Source organism: Cnephaeus nilssonii (genome assembly GCF_951640355.1).
Source record: "Cnephaeus nilssonii genome assembly, chromosome: 20".
Classification (NCBI taxonomy): Eukaryota; Metazoa; Chordata; class Mammalia; order Chiroptera; family Vespertilionidae; genus Cnephaeus; species Cnephaeus nilssonii.
Window position 1 is genome coordinate 41227480 of NC_137091.1, and position 18604 is coordinate 41246083.

Sequence of the window (18604 nt, forward strand, 5' to 3'; positions counted from 1 at the left end):
GTGTGTGTGCGTGTATATATATATATATAGCCCGGTGCATGAATTTGTGCATGGGTGGGGTCCGGCCAGCCTGGCCAGGGGGAGGGGACATGGGCGGTTGGCCGGCCTGCCTGCTGGTCAAACTCCTGGTCGAGGGGACAATTTGCATATTAGCCTTTTATTATATAGGATATACACTGAGTGGCCAGATTATTATGCGTTCAGAGGTCATAATAACCTGGCCACTCAGTGTACATTTGTTTTAAAAAGGAACTTGTCAAAAGTCACGGAGCTAAGTGTCAGACTCGCCTCTGCTGCCTGCTGGCCGAGCACAGGATGCCCTCAGCCCCAGTGTCCCCAGGAGCACGAGGCCAGGCTTCTCCTCTGGCCCCTGGGCCGGCCGATGAGGAGGAAGCTGAGGCTCTGGGAGGGGGCGTGGGGGCCGCAGCACACCGTGTCCGAACCCACTTCACCCTCCCCGCGGCATCAGAGGCCGCGCCTGGGGGGGTTCTCTGCAGAGGGGGGAGGTGTCCGTGGGAGCCCCAGGGTTCAGCCGGTGCTCAGAGCCCATCCCCACAGGCGACAGCTGGCCAAGCTGGCCCTTATCTTCAGCCACATGTACTCAGAGCTGAGCGCGCTCTTCCCCGGGGGGAAGTACTGTGGACACACGTACCGGCTCACCAAGACCGCCGCCCACACCTTCTGGAGAGAGCACTGCGGAGCCCGGTGAGTGAGCACCTGACCCGGGGCCCCTGGAGCCCCATCCTGCCCCTGCCCAGGGACCCAGGAATCCAGGCCCCAGCCCCTCCTCCCTCAGACCCAGGAGTCCAGCCCCCAGCCCCTCCTCCCTCAGACCCAGGAGTCCAGGCCCCCAGCCCCTCCTCCCTCAGACCCAGGAGTCCAGGCCCCCAGCCCCTCCTCCCTCAGAACCAGGGGTCCAGGCCCCCAGCCCCTCCTCCCTCAGACCCAGGAGTCCAAGCACCCAGCCCCTCCTCCCTCAGACCCAGGAGTCCAAGCACCCAGCCCCTCCTCCCTCAGACCCAGGAGTTCAGCCCCAGCTGCCTCCCTCCTAGATGTCTATCCTGGGCTCCCAGAGGCCTCACTTGCACCCCCTGTGCCCCTCTGCGCAGGTGTGTGCTGCCCTGGGCTGAGTTTGAGGCTCTCCTGTGCACCTGCCACCCCGTGGAGTCAGGCTCCACAGCCCTCGCCTTGCGCTCCACCATCGACCTCACCTGCAGTGGCCACGTGTCCATCTTCGAATTTGACATCTTCACCAGGCTCTTCCAGGTGGGGGAAGGCCAAGGCTGGGGGCCCAGACCGGGGTCCTATGGGAGGAGGGGGCGGGGTCCTGGACTCCTGGACCCCGGGAAGCACTAGGAGAGGGGTCTGCTCCCCAGGCCCTTCCCTGACCCAAGCGCCACCCGCTCCAGCCATGGCCAACACTCCTCAAGAACTGGGAGCTTCTGGCGGTCAACCACCCAGGCTACATGGCCTTCCTCACGTACGATGAGGTCTGCGCACGCCTGCAGGCCTACAGGGACAAGCCAGGCAGGTAAAGGGCAGGCCTCGGGGAAGGGGGCTGCCGGGGGGGGGGGGGGGGCGGGCGGGCCAGGAGAGAGGTCCAGACTCTTGGTTCTGGGCTGGGAGGTGGTAGAAACCCAGACATCCTTCAGAGAAAACAAGAAAGGAAGAACTGAGGTACCTGGGATCCTAGAGAGTGGAGAACTCAGAGGTAGGATACTGAGTGTCCCCTCCCACCCCACCTCTTCTCCTGAGACCTCCTGGACCGTCCCACCATCCAGGATCTAAAGGGACAATACCGGCCTGGACCCCGAAGGCCCTGCCCCAGGATAAGTTCTGTTTCTGATAGGTCAGAACCCACACTGTGCCATTTATTAACATTTGTTGTTGGGAATCCTCACCCAAGGATATTTTTCCATTGATTTTTTAAAATATATTTTTATTGATTTCAGAGAGGAAGGGAGAGGGGGAGAGAGAGAGAGAGAAACATCAATGATGAGAGAGAATCATTGATCGGCTGCCTCCTGCACGCCCCCACTGAGGATCGAGCCTGCAACCCGGGCATGTGCCCTTGACCGGAATTGAACCTGGGACCCTTCAGTCTGCAGGCCAATGCTCTATCCACTGAGCCAAACTGGCTAGGGCTCCATTGATTTTAAAGAGAGTGGAAGGGAGGGAGGGAGAGAGAGAGAGAGAGAGAGAGAGAGAGAGAAACATTGATGTGAGAGAAAAACATTGATTGGTTGCCTACAGCATGCACCCCTGGACCGGGAATCAAACCTTTGACCCTTCTGTGCGAGGGATGATGCTTCAGCCACTGCGCCACACTGGCCAGGGCTATTAACTATTTTTAATAGGAATTCCCATATCTGGGGTAGGACACTGTGAACCAGACACCTGAGTCCTGAAATTATTTCAAGCCAGGAGCTTTGAGCTGTTGGGTCTCCGTAAAGGGTTAAGAATTGAGGGGCTGGCCCTGGCCTGTTTGGCTCAGTGGATAGAGTGTTGGCCTATGGACTGAAGGGTCCTGGGTTCGATTCCAGTTAGGGGCACATGCCCAGGTTGCAGGCTAGATTCCCAGTGAGGGGTGTGCAGGGGGCAGCCGATCAGTGATTCTCTCTCATCATTGATGTTTCTCTCTCCCTCTCCCTTTCTGAAATCAATAAAAATATGTTTTTTAAAAAAAGAATTGAGGGGCTGAGCTCCCTAGAATACCAATAGGTCAAGGGAATAGGAGGTCAGATTTGTGAGTGTTTGCAGAGCTGAGGTGCAGAGCCCCCAGGACAGCAAGTGTCTTAGCACTTTTCCAGTTGCACAGCAAACTGGTTTAAAGGGAAAGAAAAAGGGACGAATTAATTCACATAATTGAAAAGACCACGTGTCTTTCCAGGCTTCAGGCAGAGCTGGGTCCAGGTGCTCACGGGCCGTTGTCCAGAACCGGATCCTGTTTACGATCCCCTGCCTCTGCTTTCGTCTGTGTTAGCTTGGTCCACAGGCATGGTCTCTCCTCGTGGATTCTAGAACCCCCAGCTGTATACGCTGCCAGCTTAGCTACCTCTGTAGAAATGGGGTACCTCACTAGAACTCCCAGCAAATGTCCCAGGGCTGACTCCCATCACTATGGTCAGGGGTCCTGAAGCGCACCAATTGGCCAAGCCAGAATCAGCCTGGTCTACACCCTGGTGAGCGAGGAAGTAGGGCCGACAATAATATAAGGCCTCATTGCCTAAAAAGCAGGGAACCAGGTTATAAGGGGGTGAGACCTTAGACACCTTGATTCCCAACAGTGTGAGGGGCTGGGAGTCCCAGAAGGGACAGTGGTGACCATTCTCCCCCCCATGCTACCTGCCTCTTCCTCCAGCTACATCTTCCGACCCAGCTGCACTCGCCTGGGGCAGTGGGCCATCGGCCACGTGAGCTCAGACGGCAGCATCCTGCAGACCATCCCTGACAACAAACCCCTGTTCAAGGCGCTCCTGAAAGGACAAAAGGAAGGCTTGTGAGTCCCCATCCTGGCAGGGGGAGGGTGTCCACTCACTGCACTTGGCACAGCGGACATCATAAACTTGCAATACTGCAGTGTTCCAGCAGGTGGCAGGCGAGGGCTTGAGGCGTTCCCACAAGGTTGCCATCTGGGCCCCCAGCAGTTCCGGAGAAGGGTGTGGGGAGTTGAGCACAACCATTCCTTATTTCACTCAGGGCTTTTGCCGCTGGATCTCCATATGGTGTTGCAGAGGCCAGATGTTAGAGCAGAAAGAGAACCGGGCAAACAGCTGGGCCGGTGGTTTTCCTTCCGTAACCTGGGCTGCCCCAGGGCCTCTCTCAGAAGCTGCCTTGGGGGGCGAGGGGGAAGGCAGGTGAGGTCCCACCCTGGACCTTTCCCCTGAGCCTTCTTAGCAGTCACATCCGTGCAATACAATCTGAGGTGCATAGAGATATGCAGTCGATTCTCCTTATTCACGTGCTTCTGTTCTGCAGAGTTTCAGCAAACACTGAGTTATCCAATACTGAGCCCGTACTCCTAGGGGAATACAGGTTAGTTAGATCCCTGCCAGGCTGGCCACAGTTTTGTCGACCAGTCACTACGTAATAACCTTTATGTGTGTTTCTGTTTAAAGAAACACACCTTATGTAATATAATTGGTTTTTATTTTGTCTTGTTTATTAAATATATTTTTATTTACTTCAGAGAGGAAGGGAGAGAGAGAGAAACATCAATGATGAGAGAGAGTCATTGATCAGCTGCTTCCTGCGCACCCCACCCTGGGAATCGAGCCCACCACCCCGGCATGTGCCCTGACTGGGAATCGACCCGTGACCTCCTGGTTCATAGGTTGACACTCAACCACTGAGCCACGCTGTAATATATATTGATGATTCATTAACAATGAACACACAGCTAAACTATGCCTTGGGGGCATTTTAAACTCGAGATCACACACACAAAAAAAGCACAAAAATCCGAGACACGTGACACTGCATAGACAGTGACAAGGACCCTGGTTTACGGTCTGGGAGTCGGAACCAGGCGGGCAAGTGTTGCCGCGTTCAGCCTCACTGGGACCGCGCCTGCTGGGCGCCTGGCGTTTCTTGCCACTGTGTGCGCGTCCATGAACGGCCACACAAGTGCCACAGGTATTGACTGGGGGGTTACAAATAAATTTTAGTGCGTAGACAAATTTGCAAATACAGAACCCATGAATAATAAACAGCGGCTGTGTGTACGTACACACATACACACATATATCACTGTATTTGACAACTGAGGCACAGGGACAGACCCACTTGCCCAGGCCACACAGTTACTGAATGGACCAGCTGGGATTTGAGGCCAGGCAGCCAGGCTCAAAATACTGGCCCTTCCCCACGCTCACGTCCTCAGCTCCAGGTGACACCTCCTGCAGAAGAGCGTTCCAGAGCTAAAATACGAGTGAGCACTGTCGATGTAATTTAACCTCCCTGCTACACACACACACACACACATGCACGCACGCACGCATGCACGCACGCACCATCACCGCCACCATCTCATAGATGGGAACATCGAAGCCCTGAGAGAGAGGAAGGGACACCAGCTCTTCCTACCCCACAGCCAGTCGGCTCGCTGGGCCTGACGTTGATCATAGCAGCTCCCTCTGATTGGTTGTTTATGTGTGGAGAAGGGGTGCTGCACGTTTTATGAGCACGGTCTTATTTAATCCTACCACCCATATTTGCCCTAAGCGTGAGCGTGTCCATTTTACAGAAGGGAAAACTGAGGCCAGAGAGGGAGCGTTGCCCAGCCCAGGTCACACAGTGTGCCTGTGGGAGAGCTGCCGCTGTCTGTGGGCCCAGGTCAGGCAGAGCCATCGGCTTTAGGAGACGTGTGACCCCGCTGTTGGTCTGAAGGTGCAGTTCTGACCGCAATGGGAGACCCAAAGGGTGCTGAGCCTTCTCGGCTGCCCTGGGTCCTGGAGCTTGGACCTGCCCACGGCCCTGGCCTGCGTCCCTCCGGGCCGCACTGGTGACCTGGGTAGTTGCCTCTCCTACACTGGGCCTCAGTCCCCAGCTATGAAGCAAGAAGAAGCAGCTTGGATGTCCAAGAGGGTCCTTGGAGCCCTGCTGGCCCAAGACTCCAGGATCTGGTCACTCCAGGAATCTGTGACTCTCAGGTGCTGTGATGCTCAAGCCTGAAGACTCTAGGACGGTGACGTTCTGGGAGAAGGAGGCCTGGGCTTTGATCAGTTCCTGGTTCTCGTTCATCTGATCCATGTTCCCAGGGCTTGAGTCACTTCGGTGATGGGTGCTCGTCTGTGGGGGTCTGAGGACACGTGGCCCTGCCCCAGGGGCCTGAGGGGACACAGCTGGTCCTAGAGAGTGTCCGTTTGAGGCGAGAGGGAGGAAAATATCCCCAGGCCAGCAAGAGATGTGGGGCAACTGCTCATTCAGGAGCTCTGGGCCCCGTGGTGGGGCTGGGGGAGTCCTTGTTAGTCAGGGGGGCGGGCTGGGCCCCCTCCGTAGCCCTCTGTTCCCTCCCCAGCTACCTCTACCCAGATGGGAAGAACCACAACCCAGACCTGACTGAGCTCTGCCACATGGAACCCCATCAGCTCATCCACGTGTCAGAGGTGAAGTTCAGGCCCATGCCCCCCTCGCCCGCGCCCCCCCCCTCCCACACACACACACAGACACACGTGGCTCAGGAATTCCCTCTCACCGAGTCAGGCCTGGTGTCCCAGGGCCTTGGGGGTTCGTGCTGGTGTGATGGCCACGGGACCTGATGTAAATCACTTGGCCTCTCTGAGGCTCTGTCCCTTCTCTGGAAAATACAGCTCCTCCTGCCACTGCTCAGGGGTTTTCCTGGGGATTAGACCAGGAAATGGTGCTTCTGAGGTCATCAGCACAGCTGATGCGCTTGAGCATTCACAGCCCCTCTCCCCGGGTCCGCGCAGCCACCCCATGTGTGGCAGAGAAACGACAAATACATTTTTTAAAAATATATTTTATTGATTTTTTTACAGAGAGGAAGGGAGAGGGAGAAGGAGTCAGAAACATCAATGAGAGAGAAACATCAATCAGCTGCCTCCGGCACACCCCTCACTGGGGATGTGCCCGCAACCAAGGAGCATGCCCTTGACCGGAATCGAACCTGGGACCCTTCAGTCTGCAGGCCGATGCTCTATCCACTGAGCCAAACCGGTTAGGACAGACAAATACATTTTTTTAAGTGTAAGTATATCCCACACAATGTTTGGGGCATACTTATACCTAAAATACCAGACTTTTTCCTTTATTCTTTGTGTTTCTGAAAATCAAATGTCACAGGGCATCCTGTATGTTTTAATCCTCGCCCAAGGAATTATTTTTTAGAGATAAAGGAAGAGAGAGAGAAACATCCATTGACTGCCTCCCGTAGCCGCCCCCCACACACACACAACCAGGTATCAAACCCGCAACCTGGGCAAGTGTACTGACCAGTCATCGGACCTGCAACCTTTGGGTGCACGGGACAACACGCTAAGTGCACCCTGTAATTTTAGTGGCTACATCTGGCAGCCCGAGAGCAGGCTCCCCCAGGGAGCTCATCTCAAAGCACGGGTACACGCAGGAGGCAGCGGGCACGGCCTGGAACCTGGGAGAGGGCTGGGGGCTGGCACAGAGGCTCCAGACCTTCTCTGTGGCCCGGCTCTGTGCCCCTGGCTCATGCCACCACCCGTCCATCTTGTCGCCTGCCAGGAGCAGCTGCAGCTGTACTGGGCCATGAACTCCACGTTCGAGCTCTGCAAGATCTGTGCCGAGAGCAACAAGGACGTGAAGATCGAGCCCTGTGGGCACCTGCTGTGTAGCCGCTGCCTGGCCGCCTGGCAGGTGGGCCTCCCCTCTCCTGCAGGGTCTCCCCTGTGCCTCAGGGATCAGATGGGAACACTGGGGCCCAAGAAAGCAGAGACTTGCTCAGGGTCACTCCGGAGCGAGGGCCAGGAGCCCTGCCTGTCTGTGTCTGTCCCTGTCTCACTCTGCACCTGTCACCTCTGCTTCTCCTTCTCCAGCTACACTAGTCACGGAAAGAGCTCCTCCCTTCCCTCGCTGGGCAACCTGGGGCTAGTGGCTTCACCTCTCTGAGCCTCGGCCTGGTCTCTGGAGAGCAGAGCTGACAGTGGTCACCTCCCAAGGCCACAGTGAGGGTCCAAGCCCTGAGGCCCTCAGGGAAGGCCCCTTGGGGAGGGGAGCTGAGGCCAGTGCATGACATCACCTACTTTTTACTGTAATGTAAATGCCTGACATTAAGCTGAGTCATCCATTTCAAAGATATCCATCTCCAATAAACAAATTGCCAGATGTATGACACAGCAACCAGCAAGAGGAGCAGATAAGGAACCAGGCTGCCTCCACCCATGAAGTTCCCCTTTATTTTATTTTATTTATTTATTTATTTAATACTAGAAGCCCCGGTGCATGAATTCGTGCATGGGTGGGGTCCAGCTGGGCCCACCCCGATGGGGGCCCCATGAGGGTGGGGCCGGCCAGGGGGAGGACCGCAGGAGGGCTCCAGGGTGTGTCCTGCCCATCTTGTTCAGTCCCAATCAGCCACACCCCAGCAGCAAGCTAACCTACCGGTTGGAGCGTCTGCCCTCTGGTGGTCAGTGCATGTCATAGCGACTGGTCGACCGGTTGACTGTCTGCCTCCTGGTGGTCAGTGCACATCATAGCGAGCAGTTGAGCAGCCTTAGCATTTCATTAGCATATTACGCTTTGATTGGTTGAATGGACAACCGGACACTTAGCATATTAGGCTTTTATTATAGAGGATTTGTTATGGATTTCAGAGAGAGAGGAAGGGAAACGGAGAGTGAGATAGAAGCATCAATGATGAGAGAGAATCATGGATCAGCTGCCTCCTGCATGCCCCCCACTGGGGATTGAGCCCGAAACCCGGGCATGTGCCCTGACCAGGAATCTAACCATGGCCTCCTGGTTCATAGGTCAAAGGTTATTGAGCCATGCTGGCTGGGCTGAAGTTCCCCTTTAGAAAGCCCTGGGGAACCTACTTAAGTGACCCAGGCTTTTTCCTTTCTACACCCTAATTCCTGCTCCTATGATTTTTTTTTACTCCTCGCTTGAGGATATGGTTTTTAAAAAATTGATTTGAGAGAGAAACATCGATCAGTTGCCTACTCTATGCCCCCAGGGATGGAGCTGGGATCGAACCCACAACCCAGGCATGTACCCTAACCAGGTGGGACCTGAAACCCTTTTGGTGTACAGGACGATGCTCCAGCCAACTGTGCCACCCGCCCAGGGCCGCTCCTATGCTTGAAATTCACCAATAAAAAGTGAACCCTTGCCCAACCGGTGTGACTCAGTGATGGAGCATCGACCTTTGAACCAGGAGGGCTTGATCCCCAGCGGGGGGTGCGCAGGAGGCAGCCAATCCATGATTCTCTCTCATCATTGATATTTCTCCCTCTCCCTTCCTCTCTGAAATCAATTTTAAAAAAATTTTTAAGTGAACCCTTGCCCTAGCTGGTGTGGCTCAGTGGTTAGAGTGTAGGCCCACAGGCTGAAAGCTTATGGGTCCGATTTCGGTCAAGGGCACGTACACGTTGGCTGCACATGGGGGAGGCAACCAATTGATGTGTCTCTCTCACTTCAATGTCTCTCTCTCTGTTTCTCTCTCTCCCTTCCACTCTCTCTAAAACCCAATGGAAAAATACCCTCTGGTGAGGATTAATAAAAACAAAAGAAAAGTGAACTCACCAAACCCTAACCACCCGACCTGGCCCCTAAGAAAGGCAGACCCACGTCCACGCACACACACACCCCCCCACTTCAACCTCCGCGTGTGGCCTTGAGCACGCCGTGTACCCTCCAGGATCTGAGTAATAAATCTCGTTCTCCCAAGTTCCCTGATGGCTTTTGCTGAGGTGCATCCTGCAGCCATAATAAGAACCACCAGGGCTGTTCCAGCCACTACACTGGCCCTGGTTTGGGGGGGGGGGGTGTCTCTGGAGGTCTAGGCAAGTGCCTCAGGCCTTCCTCGCCCATAGCATCACTGTCCATAGCTGGGGCCCACACCCTGGCTCCACTGGGCTCCCCATTTGTGCACCCCCCTAGCCTCGGGCTCTGGTCCAGTCCCTCCTTCCTGTCCTACATCTCCCTCCCATCTCCCTCTCTCCACGGCTCCCTCCCCTTCATGGGCCCCCCTCTGTCTGTCCTCCCCACCTCACTCTGCTGGAGATGAAGGCCCTTGTGGTCCCAGAGGACTTGGAGAAGAACAGGGAGACTCTGACTCTCCCCCCTCCCCCGCCCCCAGCAATCAGACAGCCAGACCTGCCCCTTCTGCCGAAGCCAGATCAAGGGCCGAGAGGTCGTGAGTATCCATCAGCCCCAAGGGAGGCCAGCGGAAGCCAGGGCCGCTGCTGTGAGCCCAGGGAGCAGCGATGGCCAGGAAAACGGAGAGGAAGCGCTGGGGCAGGTAAGCAGGGCCAGGCGGGAGCTGGAACCAAAATCCCTGGGTCCGAGGTAGAAGGGGGCTGGGGGTCTAGACTCCTGGGTCTGAGGGATGAGGAGGACACTGGAGGCCCAGACTCCTGGGTCGGAGGGAGGAGGGGCTGGTGACAGGATTCTGGGGCCTAGGGGCCTGGACTTTTGTTCCCCGAGGGTCTGGGACCATGGCTGCTCCCGTCTGAACCCTCCTGAGGGTTAGACTAAGACAGTCTCCATTGTATCTGCAGTGTCTGGAACAGGCCTGGTGCTGGGACGCCAGGCAGGAAGACATCACCCTCTGTCTTCCTAGGTGGTCCCCTCAGCTCCCCCGCTGCCCCCTCACCTGGATCTGCCCCCTCACCTGGAGCTGCCTCCTGAGCATCCCAGAAGCAAAGGCCAGCTGAAGGTGGTGAGTGAGCCACTGGTCTGAGGTGGGCAGCTGGGGTCTCCTTCAGCCACAGGGTCCCTAGTCTAGCCAGGCACTCGGGGGTGCCAGGCGCTCATTCTCGGCCCCTGTTCACAAGGTGCTGTGTAATTTGGCATCCATACCTCCAAGGCCTCTTCTCTTGTGCTCGTCCTTCCTCATTCCCCGTCCCCTCGCCGGCTTTCTGGCTCTCCTTCCAGCTTCCCGGGCAGGTCCTGCCCCAGGGCCTTTGCACAAGTGGTTCCTTCCGCCTGGATCTCCTTTATCCAGGCTCACATTCTCATCCTCTCCTTCTGTGCCCACCCTATTGACCACAGAGCCCCAGTCCTGCCAAGCCCCTGCCCGCTGTGTTCTCATACTTCTCCTCATCACCTGGTAGAGAGGACAGTTCCTGTTGTTGTCTGTAACCATCAGCAGGGTATCGCTCTCCTGAAGATTAGGACTTTGCCTTATCCTCCTGATACTGCCAGAGACTAGAACAGTGCCTGACACCTAGTAGGTGCTCATTAAATAGATGTTGAGCCCAGCCGGTGTGGCTCAGCGGTTGAGCATCTACCTACGAACCAGGCATTCCCGGTCAGGGCACATGCCCAGGTTGCAGGCTTGATCCCTAGTAGGGGGCGTTCAGGAGGCAGCTGATCAGTGATTCTTTTATATATATATATTTTTTTTTTTTAATTAATTTTTTCCAGAGAGGAAGGGAGAGGGATAGAGAGTTAGAAACATCGATGAGAGAGAAACATCAATCAGCTGCCTTCTGCACACCCCCTACTGGGGATGTGCCCGCAACCAAGGTACATGCCCTCGACTGGAATCGAACCTGGGACCCTTGGGGTCCACAAGCCAACGCCCTATCCACTGAGCCAAACGGGCTAGGGCTGATCAGTGATTCTTATCATTGATGTTTCCCTCTCTCTTTCCCTCTCCCTTCCTCTCTGAAATCAATAGAAATATATTTAATAAATAAATCAGTAGATGTTGAATGAGCAAGTGGAACTGAGTCTTCCCAACAGCCCTATGCAATTGAGAATGTTCCTCTCCCCGATCTTCAGAGGAGCAAAGCCCAGAGGGGCGACTGCGGCTGCCCAGACCCACGCGGCCTGGAAGAGGAAAAGCCCGTGTTGGGGCCTTAACATCCCCTGCTTCTCTTCCCAGGGAGCCCGGCCTTGCTCTCTTTTCCGCCCGCCCCCCCTGTACCCTGCCCCTCCCACCCCAGGGTTTTCCTGAGACCCTGGCCCCCTGGGGAGGGGCAGGTCTCGGAGAGCATCTCAGGCTGAGGACACACAGATTCAATCAATCCCGGCTGACTTCAAACAAACAACTCAGGAAGTCCGGGAACATTATTCTACCACAGCAAACAAGAGAGCCAGCAGGAAGGGGGAGGGGGAGGGGAGTGTGACCAGCCAGGGAAGCTAAAAACAGATCCCAACCTGCAGCCAAAAGCAAATGGAAACATTAGGAGCCACTCAGCCGGCTCCCCGAGGACAATGCGGGGGACATAGCCTTCTAGAACGGCAGGCTGAGGGGTACGGCTGGCCACGTGGCCACCCCTTCGCCTAGGCTGTGCCCTCCGCCCGCCCGCCCGGCATGCCCTTTCCTCTCCTCCCCAAACCCTGCCTGGTTCAGAGTGCCGGCAACTCCTACTCCTTCATTCTTCAAAACCCCGCAGGCGCCGGCCCTGGCTCCCTGCGCGGTGACCGTCGCCGTGAGAACAGCTCATGTGTGAATCCCTTTTGCCGAGTGATGACTGGCACTGCTTTGTGGGGGAATAGTTCTAATCAGAGTTGACACACAGTATTATATTCGCTCCGGCTGTACAACGTAGCGGGTCAGCACTTGTATACCTTCATGCGGTTGCCCCACTAAGTCTCGTAACCACCTGTCACTGTGCAATGTTATTACAATATTATTATTTTTAAAATATATTTTTATTGATTTGAGAGCAGAAGGGACAGGACGAGAGAGATAGAAACATCAATGATGAGAGAGAATCATGGATCAGCCGCCTCCTGCATGCCCCCCACTGGGGATCGAGCCTGCAACCCGGGCATGTGCCCTTGACTGGAATCAAACCCCGGACCCTTCAGTCCACAGGCCGATGCTCTATCCACTGAGCCAAACCGGCTAGGGCTGCAATGAATATTATAAAAATAAATATATTATGCCCTAGCTGGTTTGACTCAGTGGATAGAGCATCGGCCTGCGGACTAAAGGGTCCAGGGCTCGATTCCGGCCAAGGGCAGGTACCTGGGTTGCAGGCTCAATCCCCAGCCACAGTTTGAATGGATGGATGATGGATGGGTAGGTGGGTGGGTGGGTGGGTGGGAGGGTGTGTGGGTAGATGGATGGACAAACAAATTAAAACTTCTTCCTACTCAAGCCAGAGGTATTGGGGGGGGGGGGGAAGCATGTGTGGGGAACAAGACCCTGTCACCACCCCCAGACCCCACTCCACCACGGTGTTACCCTGACTGGGCCTGTGAAATGCAGTACAGCGGCAGCTCAGCTGAAAAATCTCTTCATCTCCTTCCCTCCAGGGACCTCCGGCCTTCCCCAAACTTCGGGCCCCTCTTATTTTGCCAAGAATTAGGACTTCGGCCTCAGCCCCACGGGAAATCACCTCCAGGCCCCGGGCCAGGGAGGGAGCCACAAAGTAAGTGAAGAGGGTAGCTGGGGTCCCCAACTCCTGGGTCTGAGAGAAGAGGGCGTGGGAACAGAATGGAAACATTGGTTCTAAAAATCAACACCCCCCCCCCAAAACTCCCCATTACAGAAACTCTTAAAGGGAAGGTCACCCCTCCAGCTGCCCCTGTGGGACCCATGATCGCTGCCCAGGCCTGGAGGCCAGGTGAGTCCCCCACCCTGCCCGGTTCCCCCCACCCCACCCCACCCCACCGGGATATGAGATTATCTAAGCCACCTCTCTCTCCGCCTCACAGGGCACAAAGATCTGCTGCTAAAGGGAGCCCCAGTGGCTTCCCAGCTGGAGGGGTTTATGAAGCGGAAATAAACTGCCACTGTCCAGCCTGGTCTGTCCTCCCGTGTGTGGAGAGCGTGCAGCGGCCACTAGGGGGCAGCTTGGCACCGGGAACGCGTGGGCCCTGAGCCCTGAGCCCTGAGCCTTGAGCCCCACCTGGTTAACCCAGGGGTCTGAGATCAGAAAGCCACAACTGGGGGACCCAGCTCCTCCTCCCAGCTGGCCAGGAGTACAGGCCCCCAGTCCCTCCTCCCTCAGACCCAGGAATCTGCACCCCTAGCCTCCTCCCTCAGACCCAGGAGTCCAGGCTCCCAGCCCCTCCTCCCTCAGACCCAGGAATTCAAACTCCCAAGTTCTCAGGGAGAGAGCCAACCCCCTTTCCCCATCAGGGCAAAAATCCCTGAAGTCAGACCCAGACATCCAAGTTCTAAGTCCCTGAGTCTAAAAGAGCACAGAGCACACATTCTCCTTAGAGCTATGTCCCCAGTCTTGTCACATCTGTTCTCATCTCTCTCTCTCTTTCTGTGTGTGTGTGTGTGTGTGTGAGTGTGTGTGTGTGTGTGTGTGTGTGTGTGTGTTTTGCTTTGTTAATCCTCACCCGAGGATGTTTTTCCCATTGCCTTTTAGATAGAGTGGAAGGGAGGGAGAGAGACAGAGAGAAACATCCATGTGTCATCGATTGATTGCCTCCCGCATGTCCCCCGAGATCAAGCCTGCAACCAAGTCATGTGCCCTTGACTGGGATCGAACCCGGGACCCTTCAGTCCAAGGGCAGCAGTCTGTCCAATGAACCCAACAGGCTAAGGCTCATCCTTCTCTCTATTCCTCTCTGGGAGAAGGCTCAGAGGGAAGAGGGCGTGGCAGTGACTTCCGGTCCACATCAAACTGAGCAGGTTTAAGGCAGGCCGCATACCCCGAGCCCCTACCCTGTGCCCAGCCCTGGCGGGACAACGCTGAGCATGAAGCAGTAATCGCTGCCCCCTGGGCTTACAATCCAATGGGAGAGACAGACCCATTGCAGGGCTAGGATGGGGGGGGGGAGGCGGGGGTCCCAAAGCGGGCAGCTGACCCAGCCTTGGAGGTCAAGGAGGGCTTCCAGGAGGAAGGGACGTCCAAGACTGAAGGGATGAGCAGAAGGTATTCCAGTGTAAATGGAGGTGGAAATGTGCACCACAGATTTAGTTTCAAGCAACAGAAGCCGCCTCTGGGGCAGAAAGGAAATTGATTGAGAGGACTTGAGATCGATCACACACAGAATCCTGGAAGTGATTCGAGAACCAGAATTGGAAAGTGAGCAGCAACACCGGCCACTGGCCTCAAACCATAGCCACAGTCACGCCACAGAACCGGTCTGATGAGGATATACCGGTGACCACTGGACACTTGTCACCTCACCTCTGCTGCCCCAGAAGCAAGCTGTGTCCACTAGCTGTTGCTCAGAACCAATGACACCGAAATTTATTGGCAAACAATAACCATTATTCTCTCTCAGGGGTTTTGTGGGCCAGGATCTGGGTGGTTCTGGCTCAGGATGCAGTCAAGTGGTGCCTGGGGCGGGGCAGCGGGGGGCTGCCCAGGCGTCCCTCTGCGGTCTCAGACCTTTCCATGTGCTCTCACACTTGCTAGCTTGAGCTTCCCCACAATATGGCTGCCTCCAGGTAGTCAGACTGCTTATACGGTGGCTGAAGGCGTCATGGACAGTATTTCAGTGATGTTGACTACATGGCTTTTCTACCTAATCTTGGGAATCCTGTAGTGTCATTTCTGCCATATTCTATTGGTTACATGTGAGCCACACACATGTAAGAGGAGGGGACATAGGCCCCACTTCTTGGTGGAAAGAGCATCAAGGTCAGATGTTAGAAGAGCAGGTAGGATGTTGCCGCAGCCATCTTTGGAAAATAGAATTTGTCCCAGCTGCCCTGGTGAGAATAGATTCCTCCAGTCCCTACTTCTTTGATGTGATTAGCTCCCGATTCCCAAGTAGAGTCGGATTTGCCAAGGTCACCTGAGCGCCAACAGACACAGAAAGGCAAACGTGTCCTTGTTGGCTTCAACAGAGGGCACCTGGCTCTCAGACAGCAGACACGTTTTCTAACTGTGGAAAGAGGGTGCAGATGCTAGCTAGGTAACCCCCAAGTCCTCCACAGTCCACCCCTTTGAACACTCACTATCGATATGTTCCCTTCCTTCTATGCTTCCATTCTATTATCTAAACTCCCTGCACAGCCCTAACTGGTTTGGCTCAGTGGATAGAGCGTCGGCCTTCGGACTGAAGGGTCCCGAGTTTGAATCCAGTCAAGGGCACATGCCCGGGTTGCAGGCTTGATCCGCAGTGGGGGGCGTGCAGGAGGCAGCCGATCAATGATTCTCTCATCATTGATGTTTCTATCTCTCTCTTCCTCTGTGAAATCAATAAAAAATATATTAAAAAAAAACTCCCTGCATAACTAACTCTTGTCCAACCAAAAATGCATTCACACTGCCCCCAAGACAACACAAATTCCCAGTAGTTACATTAGGTGCCAGTCTGGAGTCATTGGGGAACAGCCCTTGTCCTTGAAATGTGTCATGATCCTGTATTCCAGGAACTGTGAGCTCATTTTAAAGTTAACTGTCGTGCCTGGCTGACGTGGCTCAGTGTCTGAGTGTCAACCTATGAACCAGAAGGTCAGGGTTGAATTTCCGTGGTCAGGGCACATGCCCAGGTTGCAAGCTGGATCCCCAGTGTGAGGCTTGCAGGAGAAGCTGATCAATGATTCTTATCATTGATGTTTCTATCTCTCCCTCTCCCTTCCTCTCAGAAATCAATAAAAATATTTATTTTTTAAAAAGTTAACCGTCGCCCTCGCAGGTTTGACTCAGTGGATAGAGCATCGGCCTGCCGACTGAAGGGTCCCAGGTTTGATTCCAGTCAAGGGCACATACCTGTGTTGCAGGCTCAATCTCCAGTAGGGGGCGTGCAGGAGGCAGCTGATCAATGACTCATCATTGATGTTTCTATCTCTCCCTCTCCCTTCTCTAAAATCAATTTAAAAAAATATTAAAACAAAAAGTTAACCGTCATCACACATTGCATGTAAAATAATGGATAAAAGATAAGATTTGTTCATTAAAATATATAAGTATGTGCACATGAAAGCAAGGATGGAATTGGGAAATTAATTCATTGAATTTTTACTCAGCTCCTCAGGCCAAGCATGTCCCAGGCACTGTAAAAACTGAACAAAACCACTTACGTAGGTATGTGTCAGTGATAAGTGCTGTGGAAGAAAACCGTAGTGAGATAAGAGAAATAAGGCGTGGCTGGGAAGGCAGGGATTGCTATTTTAGGTAGGAGGGTCAGGGAAGCTCTGTGACTAGAGATCTGAAGCAAGTATGTGGGGAAAGAATGCCCCAGCGGAGGAAAAAGCAAGTGCAAAGGCCCTGGGGCCGGAACATGCCTGCTGGTGTGACCTTCGTACGAGCCAAGAGAACGAGAGGGCAGAACGACTAGGAGCTACGGATAAGAGAGAGGAAGAGTGAGTCAGGGAGGTAACCAGGACCTGTGAACCCAGGAGTCCACTTCTGCTTTTACTCAGTGAAAGGAGCCGGGAGGCCTTCTGTACGTTGACTCACATTTTAATGGCTGTTTTGTGGGAATAAATTGTAGGGGACAAGGACAGATGATGTTAGAGTGAGTACTAGTTTCTGCAAGTCTGTGGCTGGTATCCTAAGTAACTTTGCTCCTTCAAACACCATCCATATTAGTCCTTCCTCACCTAGGAACTCAGCTGGTTGGGCTCTTGAGGAAAGTGGAAGGGGGTGGCTGATGAGGGGCCTCCCAGGGCCCAGCCCAAGCGGCAGGTGCCCGAGCCAGGGTGGAGGAGCCGGGGAGGGGGTGTCTGGGGTCACAACGTGCGAGCTTGTCTGGGAGTGCGCCTGCGTCTGTCCACGAGAGTGCATTCCTATCGTCCCGTCTGGCTGGGGCCTGCACGGGAGCGTGGGTGCTCCTGAGTGTAAGCCGTGCAAGCCTTACCTGAGTGTCTGCTGTGCGTCTGGCCTTGTGTTGGGGACACAAAAGTGCCCACAACAGCTCCGGGCCTTACTCGTCATGGACTCATAGTCCAGTGGGGGAGACAGGCCTGTCCCCAGACAGGGACGACCCAGAGTGCAGGACTGCAGTTGGGGAGGCCTGGGGGGTGAGGGAGCCCAGAGGGGGCACCTGACCCAGCGGGGTGCGGGCAGGAGACAGGGAGGGGCTCCTGGAGCAGGGAATGGTGCGGCTGATACTAAAGGTCACCTCTCCTGGTTCAACAATTGCTCTCCTGTATCGCGGATGGATAAAGGAGCTTTGCCCAGTCGGACTCCCAGGTGGACCTGTAACCTGAGCCTTCCCCCTGTGCCAGATGGGCAAAGCCCAGTCTTCCTAGTGACCCCCCCATTCTGACCAGTATCCAGGGCTTCATTTCTCCCTGGTAACCAGTGACCTCTCCTGACCCCTGACCCCTCAGCCCGCAGTCTGACCTGGCTCGTGAAGAGCCTGGGCCCTCTGATCTGTGATCCTCAGTGTGACCTGTGACCCTTCCCTGGACCCATGGACAAGCTCCTCCCCCGCCCCTCAGGTGCCCTGTCCTCCTCCCCTCTCCCACTCACCTGCTGCTGCCAGCCTGCCTCTCCTCCCCTCCCCCCTAGGTGGGGAGTGAAGGGAAGCAGGGGGAAGGAAGGGGGGTGGCATTCCTGGGATTCCCTGGATGGGGCGGGAGAGAGACGGCCCTACGGGGAGAGCCAAAGAGAGCGCACCTCACACACACACAGCCTGGGCAGAGCTGGAGCTTGGAGACCATTAGTAGGAGATTAAACTGAAAGGTTCCAGACCAGTGGGCAGACAGGAAAGCAGCCCAGAGTACAGGCCACAGGAGGGGCCTCCCAGGGCAAACTGGGAGAAGCTGTTCTAGGCCACTGGGCCACTGGTGGTGCTGGGTGCAGCCTGGTCACATGCGCACGGCCCCTGGTCGGAGGGGGAGAGGGTCCGCGCTGGTGTGCGAAGGTCCCAGCACTGGCTGGACTGGTCTGGCCAGCCGCCCGCCCGCGGGTCCCGGCTGCTGGTCCGCGTGAGCGACCGCCTGGGGCTAGAGACGGAGGGAGCACCGCTCTGGGCAGAGCGCTGGGAGGTCCTCCCGGGGCAGTGGGAGGTCCTGGCCTGGCGCCCAGGTTTGGGGGGGAACAGGGGGGCCGGGAGGGCGTGGCGTGGCGTGGGG

General features: G+C 55.5%; 1 protein-coding gene across 3 annotated transcripts in view; it reads left to right on the plus strand.

Annotated features, from left to right (window-relative positions):
• CBLC (Cbl proto-oncogene C) overlaps positions 1-16146 on the plus strand; it is an 18974-nt gene extending 2828 nt beyond the window's left edge. Inside the window, exons 2-12 of one of the 3 annotated variants that reach the window (XM_079759465.1) lie at positions 559-705; positions 1110-1266; positions 1410-1531; positions 3362-3499; positions 6020-6107; positions 7216-7347; positions 9791-9952; positions 10212-10372; positions 12925-13040; positions 13161-13235; positions 13327-16146. In XM_079759465.1, coding sequence (XP_079615591.1) covers positions 559-705; positions 1110-1266; positions 1410-1531; positions 3362-3499; positions 6020-6107; positions 7216-7347; positions 9791-9952; positions 10212-10367 — 1102 coding nt within the window. In that variant the 3' untranslated portion in view covers positions 10368-10372; positions 12925-13040; positions 13161-13235; positions 13327-16146. Of the gene's footprint in view, positions 1-558; positions 706-1109; positions 1267-1409; positions 1532-3361; positions 3500-6019; positions 6108-7215; positions 7348-9790; positions 9953-10211; positions 10373-12924; positions 13054-13160; positions 13236-13326 lie in introns of all 3 variants that reach the window. The other 2 variants (XM_079759464.1, XM_079759463.1) reach the window with 2 other exon arrangements.
• Positions 16147-18604: the final 2458 nt, after the last annotated feature.